The sequence below is a fragment of the Scomber japonicus genome, chromosome 22, assembly GCF_027409825.1.
Source record: "Scomber japonicus isolate fScoJap1 chromosome 22, fScoJap1.pri, whole genome shotgun sequence".
NCBI lineage: Eukaryota > Metazoa > Chordata > Actinopteri > Scombriformes > Scombridae > Scomber > Scomber japonicus.
In genome coordinates this window covers 14,087,311-14,104,661 of record NC_070599.1, presented here as the reverse complement: position 1 = coordinate 14,104,661, position 17,351 = coordinate 14,087,311, and the positions used below count along the sequence as shown (strand labels likewise).

At 39.0% G+C, this 17,351-nt stretch overlaps 2 protein-coding genes across 2 annotated transcripts; both read right to left on the bottom strand.

Moving 5' to 3' along the window:
- Nucleotides 1-11,236: 11,236 nt before the first annotated feature.
- On the bottom strand, nucleotides 11,237-12,277 carry LOC128384033 (homeobox protein HMX3-A-like). The gene is made up of 2 exons (XM_053343610.1): nucleotides 12,064-12,277; nucleotides 11,237-11,796 (listed from the first exon to the last, which is right to left on the bottom strand). The coding sequence occupies exons 1-2, from the start codon at nucleotides 12,275-12,277 to the stop codon at nucleotides 11,237-11,239; spliced, it is 774 nt and encodes a 257-aa protein (XP_053199585.1).
- Nucleotides 12,278-14,486: 2,209 nt separating this feature from the next.
- On the bottom strand, nucleotides 14,487-16,804 carry LOC128383469 (homeobox protein HMX1-like). Its single transcript, XM_053343086.1, has 3 exons — nucleotides 16,555-16,804; nucleotides 15,760-15,948; nucleotides 14,487-14,917 (listed from the first exon to the last, which is right to left on the bottom strand). The coding sequence occupies exons 1-3, from the start codon at nucleotides 16,802-16,804 to the stop codon at nucleotides 14,505-14,507; spliced, it is 852 nt and encodes a 283-aa protein (XP_053199061.1). The 3' UTR covers nucleotides 14,487-14,504.
- Between the last annotated feature and the right edge of the window lie 547 nt (nucleotides 16,805-17,351).

Genomic DNA, 17,351 nt, shown 5'->3' with positions numbered 1-17,351 from the left:
TTCAGAGCCGCAGGTGCATCTACCTGGCACGGTGCCACTTAGGCTATTAGCTCACAATCCAATGATCCCTATTTGGGGAGTAGTTGTCCTTTTCACTGCGTCAACCACAGCTCAACTTGTATTCCACTCAGTCGCTGATTGCTCAGTGATACGTGTGTTTACCGATGATAAATTCCCATGACTGGGCTGTTGCACTTGTGATTTCGGGCTGTCACACTGGATGAGCTGAGCGATGCACAGCTGCTCAGCCCTCCAGGGCGAAACGAGCTGGGAGCACATGCCGCCAATTCAGAAGGAAGCAAAATGGTTGCAGTGCATATTATTACGTTTCTGTGGTGAGAGATGTGGGTCAGGTTACCGTGCGTTCGCCAATTGCCTGGAAGAGGAGAGTAAATCAGCAGGAAATACACCAGCTGTCAATTAACTGTCACTTTCACACTGTAGTCTCATGTTGAGTCAGCATTTTGTATCCATGGACGCAACCGGATATAAAAAATTACTTTCAGCAAATGCAAAGCAGATTGCCTATTCACATATCTGGCAGGGTGAGAGTTTGTATGCTAATTGTACTTGATATAAAGAAATCCAGTATATTGAGTGGAAGGTCAGGACAATCTTTGGTACGTTTTAGTTTTTTCAGATGAATAGAAGCATGAAGTGGAATGAGTTAAGAAAATGATCCTATTTCTAAAGGCAGCACTGAAGGTAATGAACCACAGAGAGCAAGGAAATGTGATTTAGCATTCAGTTTGGTGTAACAGATTTAAATGGCACATCAGCTTTTTAAATTGCAATTTTGTTACCCAAACATCACTGTGATTCAGCGTGCAGCACCACAGACAAGATGTTGTGGTTGCATTTTTTTTTTTTTTTTTTAACTCTGGCAGTGTTAATGTCCCACAAAAAAGCTGTACCACCTCAAAAGTTTCAAATTCTATAGTAAGAATTTGCAAAATCCTCCACATCCTCAAAGAAAGAAGACAGAACCTCAGTGGTATCTTCAGCTGGTCTTGATATGCAGGGGGATAACTTTTTATTGTGTAGAATACATCTGCAGGTTTAACTATCTATACTTTAACCCAATAAATTCAAATATACTGTAAATCCAGACACAGTAGCTGAAGGTCATACAGATTGCAGCCATTAGCTACTTTGATTGTCCCACTGCTTCCCCCCCTGCTGTGCGTCAGTCCGAAATGAGAAAAACATATTGTATGCTGACATTTGGCCGCTCTTCACTGCTGTGAAATATCTGCTACTAGAAAGCCTGGTGAGGATGAGATCAGATATTCCTTGATACAGTAAACGAGAGGCAGGGGTCTAATAATTGAACATCAGCAGATTTCTTCTTTATATAAGATATAGAGCATAAACATTGTATATCATCCTGTCTAGAGCAGAAAAGGTTATTATGAGGTACTTAATGACTTGCTAATGATCAGTGTTAATCCTTGAAGACTGTTAAGAAATTGATACATTCACACACAGAGAAGGTGCACAAGTACAAGCGTCCATACACACATTTATTCCAGTCCAAGCAAATGCAGACTTTGTGCCTCCCTGATACATGTTAGTCACAGCAGCCTCTTCCTAATTCAGTCGATAGGCTTCCATTAAGAGGGGGTAGGCTGTCAAAGCAACCTGTGACCTCCTTTCATCCCCTCGGAGCCCACTGGCCTGTGATGTTCGTATCAATATGAATTTCAGGCCTTTGCAGCCATCAGACGCAATTCCCAGTGTCCATTAGTCTAAAGTATCTATTTCCTCTAACTTGTACTATTGATTTCGGTGTGTCTTCTGTACAAAACGTGTACACTGATCTTAAAGACAAGGAGAGCTTCATTATGCTGGAGATTTTTGTGTCTCTGGTGCATCAAAGTCACTCGTTATTCTGCTCCTTCTTAACTGATTTTCATAACTTCTGTCACTGCCAGCCGTATAGTTGTTGTAGCAACGCAACAATGATGTCTGATCACGGATCAGATGTCGTGTGCTTGAGGTTTGGCGAGACCAGAGCCCTCAAAGGTCAAGGCTTTTCATCTCTGTGGCCAAAATGAAATGACCTGTTGTTGTCACACACACAGAAGGATTTCACAGCAAATAAAGAGGCGCAATATGGTCTGAATATCCCTGGAGATCATGAACATGCAACGCTCACCTACATCTGTTCCTGCAACATGTCATACTGCTCTGAAATTGAAGATGGAGTTCAGATTCCACTATTAGAGATTTATCCAGTTTATTTTCATTAACAAAACACAAACACATTATACAGGGATAGATTATGCAGGTGAGATTAAAAAGATGGAAATAGAAAGTACATCCAAATAATGAAAGAGCAGCAAGTATTTGATCTGACTAATATAATGTTAATAAGATTGGTGGAATATGCGATATGCAGTCCAAGCAATATTGCAATAGATGAGGTATAGTAGGGGTAAACAAAACTTTAGTAAATAATAAAAAAGGTAGTTTATTATCTTAGTTTTTACTCTAGTAAAACTGATTTTGTCATATTACAAACTCAGTGTCATTTTTACAATTTCAAGTTTTTCATTGAGTAAACCTTTCCTTTCTAACTTCAGAAATGCCTGGTTTAGTTAGAAAAATAGCTAAGCCGTAAGTTTATATTGTTACAAGATGCATGCATAACTTAAAAAGTGACTAAATATGTAATCATTTTTAAGCAAAGAAAGTAGGCTATTAAGTATATTGTACATTCTCTGTACATTCATTTCATTTAACCAATCAAATATGACATCTGTTTCTATATTCTTTTAACAGAAAGAAAGAAGCTATGAAAAGGTTATATTGAGCTGTGAACACCCACCGAATCTGACATGAGGGCGTAGAAAGAACCTCAAAACCTCAACGTTCTCAAATTAAATAGGACATGACCTCAGTGGTATCTTCAACTTGTCTTGATATGGATTGGGAATAACTTTTATTGTGTAAAATGAATCAGCAGGTTTCTAGACATTAACCTAGGAAATTCAAATATACTATAAATCCAGAAACAGTAGATGAATTGCATACAGATTACAGCCTCTATCTCCCACTGTTTCCCCCCTGCTGTGCATCCAACAGTCCAAAGTGAGAGGAACATACTGTAATGCTGACATTCGGCCGCTCTTCACTACTGTGAAATATCTGCCACTAGAAGGCCTGTCTGGGGACGAGACTGGATATTCCTTGACACAGTAAACCAGCTCCTGAGAGAGCGAGATGGATGACCTTTGGCTTTATTTATGTCGTCGCCACTCATGCAGGACCTTTTCATCAGATACGGTCATTGTAATCCCTCAGCCCCCATTCAATTTACAGGGGCACTCTGTCACTGCAGACCACTAAAGTCGACAAAATTAATGGATCAATAGGCCCTCTGAAAGCCTGGCGGGCCGCTCGAGATCCCCCTGGTCACTATCAGGTTACAAGTCATAATGAATGGGGTGTTGTTTATGTTGTAAAGTGCAGCGTAACTGAGTCCTTTGAACAAGCCACCGTCTTAGTGCACCGCTGGGGAGGTTTCAGAGATGTGATGAGAAAAATATAGAAGATTATTACTAATTAGGCACCGGTCATAAAAGGTTTGTAAGTCTTTAGTGATGGTTAATAAACATCTCATTTTATAGGTCAGTTAAAGACATGAATGAGAGCAACCTTTTCCACAATCTGGCAACCCAAATGTTCTAATTAATGGTTTATAATTGATCTACAAAGTAATAGTAAATTATTAGCAATTAGCAAATAGAAATAGAATAGCTACGATTTATAAACTTTATAGATGGTGGTGAATTATTAATTTCACCCTGTAATTTCCTATAAATGTGTTTGTGAAGATCCAGATCACACAAACGTCACATTTTACAGAATCAAAGAGTTTAGCATTGCATTTGAAGTGTCTTCAAATCACCACCCTGCCAGCAGTGCAGCACAGTGAGTCCCTCTAACTCTCACTTACAGATTTTGGTGTTGTGTTCTTCTTCCATTTATCTAGCTCATAATGGATCCAGTGCTCGTTGTGTGACAGTAGCAGCAGCATTGTTTTGACACGCACAGACAAAAGCAAAAACACATTTGTGATTTATGTCATTGTAGGAACATGTCACAACAATTATAGAACTTGTTTTAGGTGACAAATCAATTACGGATAAAAAGTGGTAAGTTTTAGGGTTTCCCTTTGTATTAGTGGGTCAAGTCACCATATTTTATATTATTAGTTGTCAGCTGGCAGGAGTCAGGAAGTAAGAGAGCTGCTGGTTTGGTGGTGTGTTCTTTTTTTGTTTTTAACTTTGAAATATTTATTTAATTACAGTAAGCCAGTGACACATCTGATGTGAAAATGGTATATTTAAAAAAACAACAAAGCAACTCTAGAATGACTGCTGGAAGAATCTTCTTCATTGCACCAACACATTCCAGCTTTGGGCCATCATCAGTGTGATTTACAGAGTGTGTAAAAACACAGTCTATATATATTCCACCATAAATCCTGAATGCTCATCATTGTCCAAGGAGAGCTTGACCCTAAAGCATGTTGGAGAAGTAAAAGAAGATTCTTCCAGAGGTCAGCTTAATGTTGCCCTGGTTGTTGTTTTGGTGTTTGTTATTTGAGCACTGAGTTGGCTATGAAGTAGTAGAAGACAGCTCACCCCTACAAAAATAGTATAGGAAGAAATCTTTTTGGCAATTGTCCTTTATTTTGCCCACATAGCAAACAGGAAGGGGAATTTGAGATGTCAGGATATGGGTGGGTCCTTCAATCAATTCCCCCCCCTTTTTTAAAACTATGTAATGATCCCTTCTGCCTAATTGTAACTGTTGCACAACTATAGTTGATTTGCCAAACATACAATCTTTCCCTGACCTTTACTGTACCATAGCAGCCCTGTGCACGTTCTGTAAGTAATTTTAAAAACCAATGATTGGATGTTATGCAGTTTCCGAAATCACCTCCATCTGTGTCAGTTCTCACTCTGTGATTGTTTTGTGTGGCTTTTGCACCCACTCAGCACTTTTTAAACCAAGTAATGTATCACGACCAGCGAGGGGAGCTCCAATACTAAAATGTAATGATCTAGTCAATGACACAAATGACTCCGTAAACTCAGGTCAGCTTGATACAGTGTTACAGATGTTTGGCTCATATATTCCAGATGTATGCGCATTGAAATGTTTTCTTACTTTTGCTGACAAATCACAGGCATGGTGTTGAGGCTGTGTTACTCTTGATCTCAAAATTCAAACTGACAATATCATATTGATTTTTAAGTTTGTCTGCATCATTGTCTCACATTTCCTGTCTGCTTTCCACTCTTTACTATGTGTGCCAAAATACCATTCGTAGTATTTTACAGCAGTTACAACTCAGTTCTGATACATTATATTAAGAAAATTAGGCTCAGACATCACAGTTAGTGGTGGCTGCTGTGTTAAATCCAGCATATCTCGAGGCAGCTCTAACAGTAATTGGTTGTAATTATAAATCCGGACTGAGAATGCACAGTGAAAGCTTGCGGCAAAACAGGCCCGTTTTTCAGTGTGTAGAGCGCCAAGTGGTGTGAGCGTAGATTAATTGCTCATTATCAGGGTTATTAAACAAGCATTCAGACATTCGGGTCCAGTTACGAACAAAAGGCCAGTGGTGAATGATTGATGTGGAAATCTCAATCAGAGCTGTCACTCTGTGTTGAGGAGATGAAATGAGATATGACAACATGTCAACCTCTTTGAGATGAAGATAAGATGACGATCCTTGCACAAATTTAAAGTGGTTGCTGTGTGTGTTCGTGATAGTAATACACACTCTCTGTATTTCCAGTCTGATTTAAAATGACTTGTGCTGATGGTAAAACGAAGCCATAGCAGTCGGGTCACATCTCCAGATTTGCATGCTAGTGGCATGAGAGGAACTCCCGCCACAGTCATTCAGTGGGACCACATGATCACTTGCAATTCAGGATCAATGATCTCAAACAATAGTGCTCAGCATTCATGCATTTAACGCAGAATCAAAACCATGTGCAGTGTGGGTTTCTGATGGTCAAACTGGAGAAACGTGCTGACAGCTCTGGATGGCCTTGAGGGAGCACATCAGCCCGGAATAACTCAGCCAAACTCACAGCTCTATTTCTTTGTAGGAAAACAGTCTCTGTTGCCACTGTTGGCAGTAAGTCAATCGCATGTATTAAACTACCCAGCAATGCTCGCCAGTCATCGATAGCCCTAAATGAGTGCATATGGTGTCTTGGCTCTGGGCGTCTTTTTGATCAGGTTGAGATTTTAATGGATTTTTCTTTGCCTCTGACAGATGAGGCTGGTGGGTGGGTGGTTGTGTGGGGGGTTGCAGCCCGGCCCGGGGCAGACTGCAGGCAGCCGGTGGGGTCATTTGAACCTTGTGGTTGCAGAGCAGAGTGCTGAGACACAAAGAGCCAACGCTGCGTTCACAAGTGTCCGACAGCGGGAGAGTCAGGAAGTCTGGCGACTGTAAACCCCACCCGACCCGACCCCCCACCCCTCATCTCAGACACACTCCAAGACACGCCAAGCAGACACTTCTGCGCTCACAAACCTGCATTACCACACTTGTGAGGACATTTTCAGACTTTGATTACTTGTAATCACAACTGCTGCATGTCTAACCTAATTTTACCCTGATCTTAATCTAAAATGTTCATAATTATTAATTAACAGTCCTTCTAATGAGAGCACTAAAAATCAAAATACAAATGAAACCTGCCAAATAGATTGACAGAACTTTTAAAACACAGAATTTGACCAAATAATTAATTAAATATACATAATTAGTTTAACATCACTAATATTTGTAAAAACTTGACTAAAATAGACCTTAATCTTCAATTATAATAAGATGAGAAACATACAAGATAGTCATTTTTGTCTTTATGACGTATGTATATATTTATTAAATTACACATCTGTTATTTATATGGTCAAAAAATGACACATTAGGTCTTTAACCTGAAAAGTGGCCTTTACATTGTATATAATTATACAGCTCTTAAAATTGAGTTTTGTGAATGTTATCTTTGTGTTGTAAGCTTTCATATATAACTTTATACCTGAAAACTCTTTTGCAAGCTTGCATATGCAGGTCTGTCCTTGCTGCATACAGACACCTGACTGCAAGCTCACAACAAACACTTAAATAGTAATGCTTATAAAACTAAAGTTTAAAAAAACTCTATTTCCAAGCTTTTCATTATGGTAGATTTAATATTCCATTAAAATAAACATACTGTATAACTTGGTAATGGTGTGATTTTAGACCCTACAGCATGATGAATACAAAGTAGCATTTCATGAGTGTAATATAAGAACTGTGTGAAAAGTTACAGTAAGTCAAATATAATGAATAATACATCATTAATAATATAAGTTTAATTTTTGACTCATGCTGTAAAGTGACAATATGATTACTCAAATGTTTTTCTTCATATCACTTCCATAAATGCATATTAGCTGCAGTTTCATGATATAATATGGACTGCCTACACTTATCACAATTTATATCCTTCATTATCCAAACAATAGTGTAATTAATGCTGTTAATCTGTGAATGGTGTTAAAGCAGGGAGGAAATGACTTTACAGAAAGGCTCCTGTCCGTCTGTTGGACAAAGAAATGCTCAAATCTAATCCAACTGTGCAAAGCTTAGAAGATCTGCAATACAGTTTGTACCATATGTTTACTGCTGTTAATAATTATAATAGTGATAATTAGACACTTTCAATTCCAACTTTGCTTTCATTATAATATAAAAGGTACAACTTGTAACTTTATAATCTTAGCAGTACTAGTTTTTTAAAGTGGGGAAAAAAACCTTTCCATATTTCATAGTACTTGAGAATTGAATCACTATTTTAACTTTGAAGTATTTCTGACACTAGATGAATGAATTATGAGGGGATTCCTATTCCTTCCTTTTTCTCTCTTCCTTTTTAAGTTTTAGACACAATATTCAATAAATGTTGCTTAGCTTTACATCACAGTAGCGACTCCTTGCCATCGCCATCGCCATCGCCCTCGCCATCCTTTTGTGGGAATAATGAGATACAGTACAAATCAACATGCACAGCAAGGTAGATAGGAATTTTAGCAGAGAAAACAACTGATTTGTGGGCAGACTAAGTGGTTGAGTGAACAGGTTAACAGCGACGGGGCCTTGAATGGCTGTGACAGGGAGAAAGCAGTGAGAGGCTCCAGCACTGAAGGGGGAAGTGACCCGGAAACGGTGTGTAAGTGCAGCTTGCCGGGGCCCTTTAGGAAAAATCTCTCCAGAAGCACTGATGCAAGTCCACCTAAATACACGTTTCTCTTATTTCTCTTCCCCTCTTTCTGAGGAGATGCGTTACTCGGCGACACTCGTGCACACTCAGGCGCACTAACGTCAAAGAAAAACAAACCCTCTGACTGTGTTCAGCACCTACAGGCCTGCAAAAAAAAAAAAAAAAACTGCCACTGATTCTTTCATCAGAGCAGATTTTCAGCGCTTAGAGAGAAACTTACAATGTTTATCTCAGCTTTTTTTTTTTGTTGAGTCTAAGATGCATCTGACAGCACTAACACTGTATTATATATCATCACAATGTCACAATGTTACTCTGGGTCACTTTAGGGTGTGTACTTCATGGCTCAGATTTGTGTGGAGTGAAAGTGCACATCCTGTGACTCGGAGCTGACGATGTGTAAAGTGACCCATAATAAGTGTTTAACTGTGTAATTATGTGATACTCACCTATGATTGATTGTTTTTACTTTCCTACAAACTCACATGCATTTCATTTAGTTTTCTACCTCCATAAACATGCATTAACATAATTTGCTGTTACTTTGTTTTACTCTTTTTTATATATAAATATACTGTTTGATTCAACATTATTTTAAATATAACATTTACAGTGTAGTTTGGTGCAAGCGCCTGACCTTTCTGACAACTAAAGTGAATATATACCATTAGCAATAACCTTTACAATGCCTCCTTTTTAATGATATGGTTCAATGTGTGACAGTTAGACTCAAAAGACGGAAGCAATGAGTCACAGTGTTATGGAAACTTCTTTTTCACTTCTTTGTCACAACTTTCTCTTTCTTTGCTTCCTTTCTATTTTTAATGCACTGAAGAATTATTAACTTTATAGATCCACTACACTACAAAAGGTTGATTTAGCCTTTTCAAAAAAAAAAAAAAAAAAAATACCAGTGGACCCTGTGTGGACCCTGTCATATAAAGCCAAATCTTTACATGTATGCATTTCAATTATCACATTTTTTAGCTGGTGTGAAACATTACACACACTAAAAACTAACTTTTATAATACACTCTGCTAATTAAAATGACTTTTCTTGACACTGTGACATTTAAAGTTGACTGACTTGTTTTCATTTTCCTATTTGGGCTTTTAAAAAAAGTGTTCCACAAGCTCTTTCTGTCTTTCTAGATCATTATCTAAAACTATTTGCACCAATATTTCCAGCGGAAATTCTGCTACTGCTAAAAGTCTTATAACGCATATAATAAAAACATCAAAGTTGTTGTTCTTAGTATAATACCAAAGTCATTTTCACCTTACACCAGCTGCTGCAATTCTTATGACATCTGAAGAGTTAATGAATATAAACACATAAAATGTAATATTGTATTATATTTTATGAAGAAAGTGATAATTTAATACTCTCAATTTAAGTTAAAGGCATATTTTGCTCCATTTACATTTGTATGCATCTAATTAATTATATTCATATTTTATTTATGCATATCAGAAGCTTTTTACTACTTAAAATATTACACTTGGTAATTCATTTTAGAATAGAAAGTGCTGTTTCCAAAATATGAACAAAGCAATTTATGAAGATATTGTTTCAACAGTGTTTTTAAATGTGAATTAGACTTTAAGAACAGACCTGTAGCAGAGAAAGTTAGCATAAATGACTAAATGCATGTCCTCCAGATATTATATGAAAACATTCTTGAGGTTGCATGAATTACTCAACTGTTGAAAACTTTTAAAAACAATGTTCAAGGTCAACAAGTTTCTGCACAACTTTACAACAGGTTTCATTAAAAAAAAAAAACCTTTCCAGTCTTCTGTAATGAAAGCTGACTTAAGCAGCAGTTACTTGATATCAATACATGTTTAAACGGATAACTAAATAAATAAATAAATATGCAAGCTGTTATTATTCCTCTACAGATCCATGTTATGGCTGATTCATTCAAACTGGTCAGCTAATAATTCATATCCTGTATTTAAACGATGTGTTCGTTCGTTATAAAGCTACTGTAGTAATGAAACCTGGGGCCCCTTTTTTAGTCACGTTGTGTCGATGTTGACGCAATTTACAGAGAAAAGAAGTTTGGACGTCAAGTTTTAAGAATCTGCTCATTATTTAGAGACTAAAGGCAGGAAATGTGTCACTGCCTGAGCTGACTGATTTTTTTCTTTTTCCTACACTTTCTGAAGAAACATAAACTTCCTTTAACTTATGTCTTGGAACCCAAACACACAGAAAAAAACCCCACAATGAAGCACAATAAATATTCCCATTTGAAAGTCCACTTGTTTCTAACCTCTTGTTGTAATTCAGCTTGAGTCAACACACTTCATTGCAAATATTACACTTTTTTTATTGCAAAATTCATCGTCGTCATGATATAACTGTATTCACAGTTTAACAGTCTGTCATATGAAAGGTCAAGTGAAAACAAAATGAGTGTTTTAAATGAACAAGAATAATAATAACAATAATATTAATAATAAGGCCATATAAATACAAATGAAGTCACTCCACACAAAAAAAAAAAAAAAAAGTATAATCGGCGGGTAACAAAGTTGATGCAGCATTATTTACTACGAATGACATGAACTTACATTCATTGAAATGACAATACTACGCAAAGTAACACTGCTCAGGGGATATTTAATGCATGCACATTGTTTTTTCTGGCGATAAAGTTTCTATTAAAAATTTCCGAAGCATTAGAAAATATAATAATAATAATTAATAATCATAATATAATAATAATAATTAATAATAATAACATGGGGAGGACAAAAAGTGGCACATGCATGTCTTTGTTGATATGTTGACATCAAAGTTGAGAGAATCTTTGTGAATTAAAAAAAACAAAAAAAAAACACACAGGCCAATAGGTTACTGTTTGTATGTCCCACTGTCCGCGCACTGTTGTCCTCATCCTAAACTGAGGAAATAATCAGTCTGCATCAAACAGGCCAAAATATTTGCCAGTGTTGGAGAAGTAGATGTAAGGCGCAACGTTTGCGGTCGGATACACCACAGGGAAAGGCATGGGTAACAAACATCCTCCCAACAGGCTGCTGTCTTTGTAAAAAGTCGGTAATTGCACATTTTTCCCTGCGTCCGAGAGGTGCTCTGCGGCCAGCGGCCCGTCCATATCCGTGGATAACTGTCTCTTCAGTTTGTTGCGCCGGTTCTGAAACCAGATTTTCACCTGCGTCTCTGTGAGTTGCAGAGAACTGGCGAGACACGCTCTCTCCGAGCTGCTCAGATATCTCTTCATGTCAAAAGTGGCTTCCAGCTGAAATATCTGTCTCTTGGAGAAGATTGTGCGCGTCTTTTTCTTAACCATGGCTTTGGTGTCCGCTGTGGCCTCTTGCTGCTGCTGCTGCACCTCGGACGCATCGTCCTCGCTGCTTTGCGCACTTTGAGCCCCGGGACAGGAGCCGTCGGTCAGCGGCGGTGCATTTTGGACTCTGGGCTTGTTTAGAGCTGTGAATAAAGGGACACAACGTGCTTTCATGTGGCGGTAAAGGTGCACTTGCTTTTCTGCCGGCAAATTAATTTAGGTAGTTTTAATAATACATAAAAATAAAGATCTTTACCCGCTGCTTCATCTTCTAATAATCATTTAAATCAATATTCTATCAGTCTTTGGTCCATCTTTACTCATTATTCTGCCACTAAAAAGCTTCATAAGGCTAAAACTGTAAGACTAACTATCTGTGTAAATGTAGTTTGGAGAGACTCTTTCTACGCTAATTTCTTAAATCCAAGAGTTACCTGTTTCCTCTGATCCGCTGTCATGCCTCCTCCGGACGTCCCACACCTCATCAAACCTCGCTTGAAAGTCATTTTTACATCCACTGCCCCTCTGCTCCTTTGCACCATCAAAGTTTCCGCCGTCCCGCTGCTTCAGGTTGAGGATGTTGTCAATGGTGAACGTCAAAGAAGCGCTCCGGCTCGGGGCATCCTCTTTGCTCATGTTCCCTGGCATTTCATCTGCTCCTCCGAGATTTCCGAAACACCGACGCTTCTGGACGCTCCGAGCACCATTGCTCCTCGGCTGCAACTAGCGCACAGTGGAGGCTGTGCGCAGCTCTTCAACGACCCGGAAGACTGCGGTTTAACAGCTTTTGATTGGTGAGGTTGTGGGGCAGATGAGGGCGGGATGCAGATTTACGTCTGGCTGCCATATTGAAGTTTTAAACACCTCTGTCATTAAAATGCATGACCGCTTAGTCAGTGCACTGTATTGCCAAGTAGATATAAGATACTTTTCTAAACCTTTTGAGAGTCAACTGGTATTAAGAATGGGTCACATCAAATTTCTAGGACTGGCATGTTGAGGCAAATTTAAACAGCTTGACAACTCCCTGATTGCTGGGTTCTTGGTAAGTGTGGGGTCTAAAAATTGGGTCAGGGGTCAGAAACTTTTAGAAACCATGTTTTTAAAGCAAATAAGAGACAATCTTTGTTTGTTTTGACTATTCAAAATATGTAAACCAGAGGCCAGTGGTGAAGCTGTATCTTATCTTATTTATTTAATCCAACATCGAAATAAATCATCATACTGGTCCCATTTATTAAAAATAACCAACAAATTCTCATCATTCAAACCACCAACATGTGTGTGTGTGTGTAGGCTTAATTTCCTGTCCGATAAGCACAAGAAAAACAAAGTAAGGAACCACAAAGCAATTTGTGAATAAATTTTATTTACATGTGAACATATCAGTGTACAAAAGTCTGTATGAATCTTTTTAAATAGAAAAATGTGTCAAAAAATGCAACTAAATGACTCATGCTCAAAACACCAAAAATGTCTTTTTAATAAATAATCAGGTTTCTACTTTGTAGAGAGGTGTTAGTTATGTGCACAGTACGGGTTCAGACAAGGGTCAAACTTTTTCAGAGCCTGTCAAATAATGTTCAGGAAGAATTTCAAACCTTGTTGGTTATATGATGTCCTTTGTAAAAAACTATGACTGAGACATTCAAGGTTTTGAATGTGTAGAAAGGATAAGTTGTTTTGTAAAGTGAGGTTGCACAAAGAACCTACAAATACTTTTTAAAATTACATTTTAAGTGCAGATTTTGGCCCTGATTGTGGCTGTAAAAGTAGTAGTACTAGTAGTACTTTTAGTAGTACTGCAGCTACCATTACAAACTATGTTCTGTCGCGTGCAGTATCCAAACAGTTGGGACATACTAGCCCTGCTTCATGTGCCGTTGTGGTTTCCGTCATTGCTCAGGCAATGCTCTGCCATTGGCCTGTGCTCTCGGTGACTCAGTCAGTGTGACCTATCAGAGGACTGTGGGTCAGGTAGAAAAGCATGCTGATGTGCCAGATGTAGTATATCCTGGTACTTTTGTCATACTGCATTTGACATACTACGTATTGGGACATACCAAATCCATCTTAAGCAATATGGTTGTACGGGTATCAGAGTGCACCCAATGAGTTGTGTTCATGTGTAACGTCAGTGTCAAACACAGTGTGGGAACTTTGAGAATCACAGTTTTCTTGTTTGAATCTGTACTCAAATGCTGTACTTTTTTTTTCTTCCTGTGACAACACTGTTAAATATAAACTTTATCTTGACACAAATATTTTCAGTCACAGTCATAAATATCTCATGTAGTTTTTTCACAAGTTTACAGAGGCTCATATACAACTAAATAATTGCTGAACATGATTTCACAAGCTCAAAATCTTCTTGGCACTTATTTGATCCCATATATGTGGATCATCCATACATTGTAGTGTGAAAAATCACCCACAGACAGATGTGGGCATCCTAAATAATCCACAAATAGCATTAAATCTAGCACTGAATCTTAAAAATGAGTTGTTCTTAAAATAAATTGGGGGGGGGGGGGGATCCAAGTAGTGATTGTCATGATAACGTAGCACTCTGCCAAATGTATGAGGTTGACACAGTGATTGGTTGGTGGTCAGTTCGTGGTGTCTTCAGGGTCATGATGGCCTACTGTAGCAGAGAAGTGATCATCTTAATCTGAATTGGCTACATTTATTTTCTAGAAAATTTCCATTTAAAAAAAAAAAAAAAAAAAAAAAAAAGCCTTTCACCAAGACTGTGAGGACCACCAAGACTAGCAGGACTTCTGACCACAGAGCCCGAAACTAAAACAAAAAAAAAATTGATATTTTTGTGGCATTTGATTAACTTTGTCCAAAAACTTCACCTCCACCCTAAATGTCACACTAGTCCAGTCATCTGTGGTGTTATGAAGGACATTGGGTGGGTGAAGTGAGCAGTCAATGGATAGTTGATAGAAGTGGAGAAGCCGACCACCGATGGCGACACTTGATGCAAGCTGGAGGTGGCATTCTCGCGATACAGCACGGGGACTCTGACTACTCTCTGGGTTGGGTAGGGTAAAGTCACGCTGCTGGCTTCCATGTCTGCAGCTACCTGCCTCTTCCACTTGTTCCTACGGTTCTGAAACCAGATCTTCACCTGCGTCTCAGTGAGCTGCAGCGAAGCGGCCAGCCCGGCTCTCTCCGAGCTGCTCAGATAACGTTTCAGGTCGAAAGTGGACTCCAGCTGGAACACCTGACTCCGGCTGAACACGGTGCGGGTCTTCTTCTTTCGCGCCACTTTGGTGTCACCTGAGAGGAAGAAGTGAGGAGGATTTTACTTAATGTAACCAGATGCAATCACTGTTAAGGTAGGCACAACTATAGGGAGTGAGAAGTCAGTTTATAGATAAAATAACCAGAGAGTTTATTTTTGGCTTATCAAGTGAACTTATCTGAAAAATCATCATTCATAAGTTCACAACAACTTTTTAAAAACACAGCTGCAAGGACAACTAACCCTAACCCCAAAAACAAACAAAATAAATTACATCTGCATTTAAATTCCTCATAAACAATTAAAGCCTAACTTGTCTTCATTAAGCACACTTCTTTTCTCTCTTTTTTTTTTTTTGCAATAATCCCCCAAATATGTTTATCAAACACTTGTGACAGGATATTTTACATTTAACAATAAACTGTATGACAGTAAACTTCACTTGGAATTTAATAATTATTAAAGTAGGCTACTATTAAAAATAAATAAGTGAAAATATAGAACCAAAAAATGTATTTATATTAAACTTGAATAAAGAAATAGGTCCAAATATAAATGCTGCCTATATAACTGGCTATCCTGTTGTTATTATGTTTATTATTTATCAGAATAAATAGCATTTCGCTGGATTCAGGAACTCTTCTCTCCTTAATGTAAAACTTAACATCATCACACCTAAACATCTGCACCAAACCAAGAAGTTGTGGAAACTCAAACCATATTTTACATTTTGGACAAGAGAAAACAACTGCAGCGCCTGAGGAAGCGTTTCATGAGGATGGCGCATGCGTGGTGATGAATAGCATATTTTGCAAAGCACAAGGTGGAGTATTTTTTTAGGATTAGGTTTTTGTTTTTTTTTTTAGTTTGGCCTCACCTGACTCAGAGCCGTCCTCTTGAGAGTAGCAGGAGGAGCGCGCGTCGTCCTGCCTCCTGTCATCCGTCACGCTGTCATCCCCCTTCTCCTCCGGCTCATCCTCGTCCTCCTCCGCGTGCACAGTTAAAGCCGGGGATTCCCGGTCGCTGCTAGGCGGAGGGTCTGAGACGCTGGCCTTGTCCTGTGGACCTGAGAGCAAAGTCGTGGCAATTTAAAAAAAAAAAAAAGTCTCACCATAAATCATCCTGCCCACTGCCCACTGTTGTCTACATTCACCCCTGCCCAAAACTAGAAGGAACATAATGACAAATTACGCGCCTTCGTGCTCCCTTTCCTTTCCAACACTATAAACACCCAACAGTTCTCCACCGCTGGTCCATCTGAAGCATCAGAGTGAGATTGTTGTTTGCTTGCCAGATACTGTTGGCTCGTACTTGGCTCATAATTGGGGAGTTGCGTTTTACGCACGGAGTATGGAGAGTGAAACGTGTTACAGCCCATATCTCCAATCCACTTGTGACCTATTGAAGCACTGAAGTAAGAATTGTTTGTGAAAATGATAAAAAGACGCTACTGTAGCTTATTTCTAGTCCAGACGGTCAATTTTATAGCGTTGTGCACGTGTGATTGAATAATTAACATGAGTATTGTGAAGTTGGTTCTTGCTGTCTGTAACTGGTTTGTTAGATAATACATAACTGCTGTTCTGACTGCTTAACCGAAACGATACGATCATTTCCTCTGCCCTGGACATTTTTTTTAATTTCACATACAAATATTGACTAATGTACTCACTTCTTGGGCTGCCGTACGTCGCTTTGGGAGGTGTCCCGCTCCGGGTCAGTGGACTACTGTCCCTCAGACATCGCGTCTCCAGCCCCGGACAGACTGCCTGGTTGTGGACGGTAACTTTGAACCCGGTGCTCTTCACCCTCTCCTCGGCTGAAGCGTCTCTGTCTGTGGTCCTCAGTAAATTTTCAATATAAAAAGACGAGCCTCTCGACGCAGGACCGAGCTTCGATCTCGGCGCTTTATCATCCAGCATATTGCCTTTTTTTTTACCTTCCACAACGCGTTTCACACCCTTTTAACTCACCCAGATTTAGGCTAGATATTACAAAATCATTCCCGGGATTGCTTCTTGTTTCCAACCAGAAGTGTCTGCGTCGTCTGCTCCGCGTTAATCATGCCGATGTGATCCATGAGAGAGAGAGGAGAGTCCCGAGATCGCCGAGATCCAGACAGAAATTTCGCTTTAAACTGTGAAGGCAGGAAGCGACAAGGAATAACTCCAGGAAAAAAAACACTAGAGACTGCCTCAGTCAGAGCTTCTCTTGTAGGCTGTGTTGATAGTCTGCCTTGAGGGACCGCAGAGATGCTGAATTTAGGTCAATTAGGGAGCAAACCATAGCAGAGATACAATGTTGTCCTCAGGGCTGGAGATGGAGGAGAGCTTCATGCAGAATGGCACAGTACCGCCTATTGGTTACATTTGTCCATGCACACTTTATATTTACTATGCGCACTGAAAATGTGTTAAACTTGTACTACTGATATTAGTAGACGCCCAAAAGTCATTTAAACCCTTTTTT